The sequence below is a fragment of the Cololabis saira genome, chromosome 12 (genome assembly GCF_033807715.1).
Source record: "Cololabis saira isolate AMF1-May2022 chromosome 12, fColSai1.1, whole genome shotgun sequence".
NCBI classification, from domain to species: domain Eukaryota; kingdom Metazoa; phylum Chordata; class Actinopteri; order Beloniformes; family Belonidae; genus Cololabis; species Cololabis saira.
Genome location: NC_084598.1, coordinates 13,525,811 through 13,536,225, shown reverse-complemented (window position 1 = coordinate 13,536,225; position 10,415 = coordinate 13,525,811). Strand labels below are relative to the sequence as shown.

The window sequence follows — 10,415 nt, the reverse complement described above, 5'->3', positions numbered from 1 at the left end:
CAATCCCCCGCTGACATCCGTCGATTTCTCCCATCCCACCTTTCTTCCTGCGTTGCAGGCCATAAACAATTACATTCAAAGCTGGTGTGTTGATTTCTAATCTGTAAAGTGATTACATCGTGTGGACATCACCAGTAGACATCAGTAAAAGAGAAGCTGTTTTAATGGTCAGGTGGGACTTGAAGCCACTGGTGAAAGAAATGCAGAAATAAGTAGCTTCAGATCAAAAACACCTGATTTTGTATTAAATATACATTAGAACTAAATCTGATGCTAGTTTAGTTTTGCATCTGTTCAACATCTGCATGGTTTTTTTTCGAAGGCACTGAATGTTTCCACTGCACAGAATACCACCGAGAAGCAATCTAATGATTTTATTTACAGTTTAAATTCTGTGTAAAAAAACATTTAAAAGACAAAACTGCTCGTGGTTCCAGAGGAGAGCATCAGTAACAGCAACGAAGCATCGGTCAGCAGAGATGTTCTGGCTTGATCTCCACTCGACTTTGGTTAAAGGAAACAAAGTTCCATGTTTTCCAGCCTCGATGGCGCTGCGGCGCCCACATGTGGCCGCTTGCAGACGTCTCTTCCTGCGTGCATAGACCTGAGCCGAACACCTGAAACGGGAGAAATGTCGCATTTCCTTTCATTCGCGTCCGGAGCAGCAGAGCTGAGGCTGAACGCAGCGTTCACAGTGAAGTGGTTTATCATCAAACAGCAGAGAAACATCTGGAATGAGCCTGGGGGGAGCCACAAGAGAAAAGAACACATCTGGGGAAGATTTTTTTTTAAACCCTAAAGAACCATAAGTTCATGAAATAAACGAGTAAAATGAAATATGCAGAAATTAAAGAAACAATAAATGTGGAATTCTTAAGACAAAGGAACAAGTATTTTTTCTGTCCTTTTTATATTTTGCATGTACATTTTTATTCCCTTTATAATTTAAATGTCTATTCTTCCTATAATTTTTTCACCTCTTTCCTCAAAAGGAAAAAAAAAAGGGTAAGAAAATAGAGAAAAAAAGACAGAAAGAGAAAAATAATGCACATGCAGAAGAAACGTATGTACACGTATATTTGAAAATATAAACAATTATAAACACAAATAAAAATAAGTGAAAATACTTAAAATCCTCTGACTTAATCTTTCCACATGTACTTATTCATCCGCACATTTCCTCATTTATTTTCCGATTCTTCTCCAGATGAAGTGTTTTCCTTGTGGAGCTCCCGTCAGACCAGATTATCCCGGCGTCGGCCGGCGCTCCGGCTCGGAGCTCGGCTACGACAGCAGCAGCGGCGCCAGCCTCGTGCTGCCCGCTCTGCTCCGTGAGGTTTATTCTGTGTTTGTTTCAGTGCCATGATGTGATCTGGGTTTTGGCCGGAGGTTCATTTACTTTCTGACAACAAGGGGTTTTATGGCGGCTTTCCTCGACGTACGCATCCTATCAACAGCACGGTTTGAGTCTGGGAGAAGAGACGCCCAACAACCCTCAACTGTCCTGTTTGACAAGACTGTGGTTTCTTGGCCGTTCAACGACTCCCACTGCAAACCAGCGTCACCATCATGAGACACCCTGACCCGTCTGTTCGGTGTTGTGACGAGGCTACTCAATGCGTTCTGGACTATAAACCCTCTCTGGACTGCATGTTAGCCCTGATCCATGACTGTCGTGTTAACCATCAAGGTCCTGCAGCCAGAGAGAGAGTGGTGCACAAAATGACAAGTAAAGAAGATACTGCAGCACCGAAGGAAACTGCAGCAGCCTCGCTGTGTTTATCGTGTCAGCAACTCCTACTGTTGGTGGAAAAGAAACACTCTTCCTTGTATCTATGATTGAAGGACATTGGTGGGTATTACAGATGTCCAGGATGTGGACTAGCTGCACAGAGAGGTCGCTGATCTAATAAAGTGGGTGTGTTCACTAAAAACGGAGCACAGATCTGAAACAGCGAGAGACGCTCCACTACCACTGACATCTACAGTACACTTGACGCACTATGAAGAGTACATGTATTCGTGACAGCCTACCTACCATGACGTGTCGTTCTGATCGTGGACTGCTATTTCCTGAAGTACTGAAGTTGTGTGGACGTGTAAAAAGTGAGCTGAGGTCACTCAAAGACGACAAACGCACGGCTCCGCTGTGGAAGCTGAACTCAGACGGATGAGATGGGTCCTGAGTGCACCTCGTTCGTCTGCTACCAGCAGAAACAAACGTGCGTGGAAATGGGCTACGAGTCTTTGAGCATGCTAATCTGAGCAAAGATTTTGAGTGCTGGACCCAGTTTGATGTTCATGGTTGCCATGAGGTGGTCCTCCTTCAGCAGCAGCAGCGCCTGGCCGTCGATCTCCTGCGAGCGGAACTCCTCGGCGATTTCCAGACAACCTGCAGACGCAGACCAACGACAGTCGGCTCTCAGCACGGCTCTGAACACACAAAAGCAAACTAAAAATCTGCATGTCCATCCTTTACACAGGAAAAACTCTCTCAGCCTCTTTGTGGCGCACTTAAATATCTGTACCTTCAATTAAAGATGTTTAATGTTTAAAAAAAAGAGAGGAATCTGGGATTTGTTTTTTCAGCCCTTTAAATTTTTATATTGACTTTTTCTGCTTTCAGACATAAATCCTATTAATTTCCCTGTTTGTGACACAGCAGAAGAGAGAACGTGTAACTCTGTAAAGACTATGCTTCATAAATGTGAGCAAATATGAAAACTCATATTTGAACACATGCAAGTCCGTGCTGTAGCATTCTGGACGTGCTTAGATTCACCGCCGTGGCGCTGCATCACCAGCTTCTACCTTGGCCTGAAAGCTGTATCAGACACGTCCCCCGCCGCGACTCTTCGTCACGACCACGTCTTTCCACAAACGATGTGGCCAAGGCACTCACTGTACCCAGGTATCATCCCATTGTGCTGCGTCCCGTCCACGTTGCTAGTTATTATCACGTTGATTATGACTTGAGCAATTTCTATGACCTTCACATAGGTCAAAGGTCATCAGAATGTCCACATTTATAATGAGGCATATGCAAGTGCTGCACAACTAAATACATCAATAAAAGCGCTCTATCTTAGTAATGTGACAAATGGGTTACAAACTCATTTACTTTGTCATATGAAGTTTCATTTAAGAAATCTGCTCAGCGGGACTCGAAGCTCAGCGTTGTGAAGGTCCTCTTTTCTAGAGTTTAGTAACATCTACAGGACTGTCTCAGAAAATTAGAATATTGTGTTAAAGTCCTTTATTTTCTGTAATGCAAAAATGTCATACATTCTAGATTCATTACAAATCAACTGAAATATTGCAAACCTTTTATTATTTTAATATTGCTGATCATGGCTTACAGCTTAAGAAAACTCAAATATCCTATCTCTAAAAAGTAGAATATTCTGGGAATCTTAATCTTAAACTGTAAGCCTTAATAAGCAATATTAAAATAATAAATGGCTTGCAATATTTCAGTTGATTTGTAATTAATCCAGAATGTATGACATTTTTGTTTTTGCAAATGCATTACAGAAATTTACAATATTCTAATTTTCTGAGACAGTCCTGTAAGTGGGTGACATTTACAAAAAAAAGCCTGTAGAAGACCGCAAACATGAACGAGTCCCGCTCCTCTAACGACATCCGAGCACTGCACAGAAACCAGCGGACAGGTTCAGAGTCTGAAAACGTTCTGGCAGAACACGCGTCTCCTCTGAGAAGGTGCGGAGGAGTAATGGTCGTCACGGCGGGCGCCACCCACCTGGCAGGGATGAGATGAACTCGTAGACGTCCTCTATGTTCCAGAGACCCGGGTCACTGGGCAGGAAGGCGTGTTGCAGCTCAAAGTCCTGCAGATCAGGGACCCGCTGGGCCAGCGACAGGGGGGACAGGGCTCTTTTGTAGGCAGACAAGTCTGAACACTGGCTGGACTCTCCCTGAGCAGGGTGGGGGGACTGAGCCGCGGCCGGGGGCTTCTGCACAGAGGGGGAGGGCTGACACAGGCAGCTGGTTAATACAGGACTAAAGATAAGAAAGAAAAATCATTTACACACATCTATGGTCCTCAATGCTGCCGTGTTGCCCTGACATTTCAGGCTGGGACCTTTTCATTTCATTTTTTAAACTTCCTGATGGTATCACTTAGATATTCTGCTGCTTTCAGGAGCCTCAGACTCTTTCAACACATAAAACAATATCCGGTCGGTTTTGATAAGTCGGGGGTTACATGTTTTTAACTTCAGAAGTCAACATTGGTGTGTGTCTTTGTGTCAGAAAACAATACATTTAACACTCAAATTCAAAATATCTTTTAGCAAAATAACGTCCAATGTCGGCAGCCGCCTCACCTTCTTTTTAAGCTCCAGGCTGATGCTTCTGTGGCCGCCGTTCAGCACTCGCTGTTTCTTCATGCCGTCCAGGGTGGTTTTGCGGTTTGGGAAGAGACCCATTCTCTTCGTGCATCCCACGTTGTAGCTACAAGCACATTGCATCACACGTGGGAGTTGAAACAACGCAGTCATTTCAGAAATACACTGTTGGAGTCATTAAAGAGCCGTCCTCCACACCTCAACCCCCATCCCCACCACACCAGATCCAGACTGTTCACAAAGTCACCAAAACTGACACAAAAACCAGTCAAATTTGTCAAAAACCTCTTTTCATCCCCTGAAAGTAGCTTTTCAAACATAAATACAATGACAAACACTAACTGATCTACACATTTTATGCCACAACAGTGATGTAAATACAAATAACAGATGGGAGTGACTAAAATGAGATGAAGGAAGCATCAGTACCGTTTAGCACAGACTGTAGAACAGAACCTCTTGGACCTTTTGAAGATGTAGGCGAAGTCCACTCTGCCGCACAGCTCGCAGGTCAACATGGGCTCCTGCTGGGCCTTCATCTCTGAGGGAGACACACATTTGTTAGGAGAGATAAGTCGCTTCTTCTCCTTCCTGGAAAACCCCTCAGCCGCCACGTAGACACGCCTCATAAACGGAGAACATTAACTGGTGATGTTTAACGCTGAGTGTGGAAACATGACAGCAGGATCGGAGCAAAGACGTGATTGCAACACTTTTCCTCATGCGTCACTCGTTTAGGTTTAATGTTGAAACTCATGTTCAACAAATTAATCTTAATGTTAAGAACGTGATGAGCCTGAGAATCCTTTCAACTTCATGACACACCCGGTCCCTCAGCAGGGAATCTTTGATATGAAAAGAAAAGACAAATCTGACAGAAGGAAGCGTTGCTCCTTTCCTGCAAACTGCTGAACAATCTAAAGAAGTGTACCCTTTGACAGAAGGCCGTCCATCTTGGAGTCAGCCGTGTGTCTCCGGAGGCTCTCTATCGAGAACGATGGACGCTCCACCTGCAGAAAGAGGAGGGAAAAAAGGCTACTGCAGCTGACTGAATGAAAGTAAAATACATCCTGTGAGACGAGATGACTGCACAAGTACTGACACGCTCCTGAGCTGGGTACTCTGGTATGAACATTTGAAAAATTAAAGGTTTTTTTCTTTGACATGATAAATGGCAGTAGAAAAAAGAAAAGGAAAAACGGTGCAGGTTCAGTTTGTTTTTGTCTTGTTTACACCTCTGCAAAGAGCTTTGACTGCAGTGTTTTCTAACACAGCCGGGTCTCCATCACCCTGTATCGCCACGCAAGAACCACCGACCGAACAAACAACACAGCGACAACAAGGTGGAGGTAAAAGAAGAGTGAAGAAAGAGAAGAAGAAACAGGTGAACATGGAAGGGATAGGGATGTTTCTTGCGTTTTTGTTTGGTTTGGTAGTGATAGAGATTAAAAGACCCCCCCGGCCTGGACCTCTTCGTTGGACACGCTGATCAGACTTCCTCTCCCACTACAGGAATATTTTCCGCCACACAAAAGTTCCTGAAGGCCACTTTTGCAGGGACGTTCCTGGAAATGGAAACGCTGGTGAACGATCCAGCCCCCGAAATACTACCCGAAAGCACTGACAGAAGTTAAGTTCAGACACAAATCCACATTTCCATTGCTGGTCACCAAACCATTTTTGTGAGCGCTTCCAAGTTGGGTTTTGTGAGAGTCATCACCACATCACAGACTCTGAAACTACGCTGCAGGGGGACGCCAGCGTGATCCACTGAGCGCTGCCCCTCTCCTCTTCTTCCCTTTCCTTTCCTCAGATCAACCCTCAGTTATTAATTGGAAGTATCTCATCACCATCATTGTTCTCCATTGTTCTTGTAGTTTGTTGTGCTGGTCTGCCCCCTGTTTTTCTCTTCTGTGCATGTTTGCAGGCCAGAGCTTCCAGAGCTGCATCCTGACCTGCAGTCCCCCCTCTGATCATCCCAATGTCTACTGTCTCCACCTGTTCATATAGTGGTCTCTAGTGCTCTCTATAGTGGTAGTTAATACTAATATATCTTGTCTTTTGTAGGTTTGTCAGTGTGTCTGTGTCTCATATTTCTGCGCTACCCAGCTGGTCTTCAGCAGGAGGTTCCCCCTTATGATCCAGGTCCTGCTCCAGGTTTCTTCCCTTTTAAAGAGGACTCTTTCTTGCCACTGTTTGGCTTAAGGTTTTCCTCACACCTGGGAAGTTTTTACCTGCCATTGTTTATGTAATAATTGCTCGGGGGTCATGTTCTGCTCTGTGGAAACCACATAGAGTTAACTTGTATTGTAATAGACGCTATATAAATTAAACTGAAATACCCAGCATTCTTGACCCCTTTTGGCCAGTCAACTGTTTAGTGCGAGCTCATCACTACTGGAAAACTCCTGATAACAAGACAACCATGTTGTCTGATTTTCATACTATAACAACGCAACGGCACAGAAAAATTGCACGCTCCGAAGTTTCTCTTAACACCTGGGGAAGATTAGATGAATCCGGTCTAGTGAGACGAGAGAAAATCGTTGCTAAATCAGTGCACCAGAACTGTCAGCTGCACTCGGCCACAACCTGTTAATCTCACATTTCTGTGAGATTAGAAACCAATGAGAAATTTCCATTTTATTGCCCTGATGAACAGCTTCCTTTTCTCATTCATCCTCAAGCTGTGATTGTAATGCAGCTTTAGACCAGCTAATGTATATGTATAAGTCCTCTGTAGATGCAATAAAACATTCCCAACTAAAAGTATTCAAATTAAAGACGTGCCATCCTGCCAGGACACCCACCGCAGATACACACTTCATCTCAGAGTAAATTCTGGCAGGGGGACTCAAATTTTATTTTTATTTTTTTTAAAGATATACAGTATATAAAAAACTGGAACATAAAAGTTTTAGCTGTAGCAATATCTCCACTCCCCGACCCAGGATTTTATTTTAAGATAAAAAGTTTTAAAACAAACACTGAAAACAGTTTTTTCTTTAACAATATTTGGTGTTATTATCATCGACAGACATTAAAATAATAAATAACTAAGCCATGCGTTTTCAGGTAGGACTTTGATGTCGGTGATTTAAAACTAATTTTCTATTTAGTTATGTCATCAAGTGCATTTTCACGCTTTCACAACACAAACAGGGACTACTTGCATTCATGTTACTCACAGGAAAGGGCTCAGCACCTTCCTGGATAACAAAGCCTTCGATGAGATGGGTGAGGATGTGGGACGTGTCTACGGCCTGGGCTGGTTTGCTGTCTCCATTGTGCTGGCTGCTGGTAGTGTTCCCACTCCCAGAGGTCATGACTGGAGCACAGGCCGCCCCTCACCTGTCAACACAAGCAGCACGGAAATCTCAACAAGACGCAGCCACGTGGATCTGGACGCCTGTTCAAACACACGAAGAATGCATGAAGATATTGCCATAGCTTTAAGAATACTCTCTCATATCACACCAGTCATGAAATCACTACACTGGCTTCCAGTGAGTTAAAGGATAGAGTTTAAAATCTTACTGCTGGTCTACAAAGACCTGAATGGTCTTGGACCAAAATACATGCTGGATCTGTTAGTTCCTATGAAGCTCCCAGACCCCTGAGGTTCATCTGGATCTGGTTTGTTGTGGTTCCAGAACCAGAACCAAGCAAGGTGAGGCAGCGTTCAGTTATTCTGCTCCTCACCGGTGGAACAAACTTCCTGTAGACCTGAGGTCTGCTCCAACTGTAGATCCTTTAAATCAGGCCTAAAAACATTACTGTTTACTGAAGCGTACTTATCAATTGTGTCTTGCTGCTTTTAATGTCAATGTAAAGCACTTTGAATTACCTTGTGTTGAATTGTGCTATATAAATAAACGTTCCTTGCCTTTTGTGACTAAAAACCTTTAAGTTTGGCATGGATGAAAATGCACCTTTAGCAGCACCTTTCTCAATATATGCAGAAACTATGTGTGTTCAACAACCTTTTTTTGAGTTTTAATTTTAGCCTATATTGAGACAATAACCCAATATGACACATCTGACTACACTGGAACTGTGGGACTTATCTTTTCAGTGTTTTAAGAATAGAATAGAAAAAGCTTTATTGGCCAAGTATGAACATGCCAGACAGGGAATTTTTTTTTTTTTTTTTTGCTCACTGAACCCAGATTTAAATAGTTACAAACAGTAATAGAAAAATGGCTCTTATTAACATATATACAATGTAAAAGTGAAAGGTGCAGCAGTATGAGGTGGTCATGGTTAGTGAAAAGTGCATTGTTACAGCATATGATTATTATTATTATTATTATTATTATTATATTATTACTCTAAAGTTGACAGATTTCTGGATGGATCTGGAAGACAGCAGCAGCTCAGGGACTGGTGTTGTTAATCTCAGCTCACATCCACCAGGAGATGTAAAGTATGAAGAGCTAATTAAACACTTGCCACAAACAACATAAGCAACATTTCAGCCGTAAGTAACAGATCGCAGTTATTAAGTTAAATACTGTGATTTATAGCCACTTCTAAACTTTAAAAAGCTTCATTGCTTTGGTTTTAAATTTGAAAGCGTAAATGTAAATGAGCGAGGGACTTTAGATTTACTCCAAACAGTTTTAAATAGCTTAGATAGATGTCAAACCCATTGTTGTGGAAACTTAATACTCCCGAACCAAAACACTTTATCTGCCGAGGATAAGCCCATTTAAATGGATACGACTCCTCATCATTAAACCACATGTTTCCACGGCTTTGCTTTACTAAACAAAGAGCCCAGAGGGAGTTTGGGGGAGTTGTCTTACTTGAGCAGTGGTAAAGCAGCCGAGTCCGTGTTGGTAACAATGGTCGAGACCAGCTCTTTGTTCCGCGGCTCCAGCCGAACACCGCGGTCATTTACCCGCTCTTCCCTCCGCCGGGACGGCGAGGAGCCGCTGTGCTGCCCGGGACCGACAGAGACTCGACCCGCCGAACACCCGCCCGTTACACCGACACATCCAAACTTAGGCACCGATTCATTTCACTTCACCGTGTTTTTACGTTTTCCTCCGAGTCGCACTCTCGGCTGCTACACACGCGTCCTGGACGATCAAGCGCAACACGTGGACACGAAAACATCCGGTCCTGGACTTCAAAATAAAAGACTTCAGGGATACCGCTGGCGTATTCTTTCTTTCTTTCTTTCTTTCGTTCTTTCTTTCTTTCTTTCTTTCTTTCTTTCTTTCTTTCTTTCTTTCTTTCTTTCTTTCTTTCTTTCTTTCTTTCTTTCTTTCTTTCTTTCTTTCTTTCTTTCTTTCTTTCTTTCTTTCTTTCTTTCTTTCTTTCTTTCTTTCTTTCTTTATTTATTTTATAAATATAATTTTTTTTATAAATATATTTTAATCAAATTAAAAGCATCAAAATATAAAAAAGCAAAACAATTTAACAGTCTCATTCAAAAATAAAATACAGCAAAACAATGTGTTCGAGAGGGAACAGGAGGAAGCAGAATGCTTATTTAGTCCCGTCCCTTCCTCACAATATCATATCATATATAACCTATAAAAATAAAAAAGAAAAGAAAAAGAAAAGAAGGAAAAGACAAAATAACAAAAAATAAATACAACACAAACAACCAATAAACAATATCAGTCATAATTAAACCGGTCTCCTACAATATCCTAAATTCAAAAGTCCAATCTCCCAGTCACCTCTACAATGATCCACGAACAGCCTTGAATGCAGGCAGTTATATTTGTATTGTATATAAACCATCCCACAAAGAACAAAATAATAATCAAAGAAATACATATGGAAGGTAAATTACTTTTTTTAGAGGTCCCCATTTTTATACTTGTCAAGAATTGCTTTCTTGTATGTTTTTTTTAAACTGTATAGAGTTAGGGCTTTGTTTGATTTCATCATCCAGACCATTCCACAAAGTAACCCCACAGACTGATATGCACGTGGTTTTAAGAGTAGTGCGTACACATGGTTGTTTAAAATGTAATTTTCCTCTTAGAATATATTGTCCTTCTTTAGCTTGAAACATGTTTTGAATGT

The 10,415-nt window shown here is 42.2% G+C and overlaps 1 protein-coding gene across 4 annotated transcripts; it reads right to left on the bottom strand.

Annotated features, from left to right (window-relative positions):
- Nucleotides 1-360: 360 nt before the first annotated feature.
- Nucleotides 361-9,462, bottom strand: phc2a (polyhomeotic homolog 2a (Drosophila)). 4 transcript variants are annotated; one of them, XR_009783828.1, is made up of 8 exons: nt 9,179-9,462; nt 7,559-7,721; nt 5,302-5,380; nt 4,800-4,911; nt 4,350-4,476; nt 3,764-3,995; nt 2,039-2,392; nt 361-617 (listed from the first exon to the last, which is right to left on the bottom strand). XR_009783828.1 is itself a non-coding variant. In XM_061735598.1 (7 exons), exons 2-7 carry the CDS (start codon nt 7,694-7,696, stop codon nt 2,238-2,240), a joined length of 843 nt encoding a protein of 280 aa, XP_061591582.1. In that variant the 5' UTR covers nt 7,697-7,721; nt 9,179-9,462; the 3' UTR covers nt 361-2,237. The 4 variants fall into 4 exon arrangements, 3 of the variants coding, with proteins under 3 accessions (XP_061591582.1, XP_061591583.1, XP_061591584.1); XM_061735598.1 differs by having other exon boundaries at nt 361-2,392; XM_061735599.1 differs by having other exon boundaries at nt 361-2,392; nt 3,764-3,977.
- Between the last annotated feature and the right edge of the window lie 953 nt (nt 9,463-10,415).

What these genes read in the sequence shown, in the direction of transcription:
- phc2a (XM_061735598.1), bottom strand. Translation starts at nt 7,696, where the DNA reads ATGACCTCTGGGAGTGGGAACACTACCAGCAGCCAGCACAATGGAGAC. An exon ending in GGACGGCCTTCTGTCAAAGG is followed by an intron (nt 4,912 to 5,301) that starts GTACACTTCTTT and finishes TGTCTCCCTCAG; the next exon opens with AGATGAAGGCCCAGCAGGAG. An exon ending in GTTCATCTCATCCCTGCCAG is followed by an intron (nt 2,393 to 3,763) that starts GTGGGTGGCGCC and finishes CTGCGTCTGCAG; the next exon opens with GTTGTCTGGAAATCGCCGAG.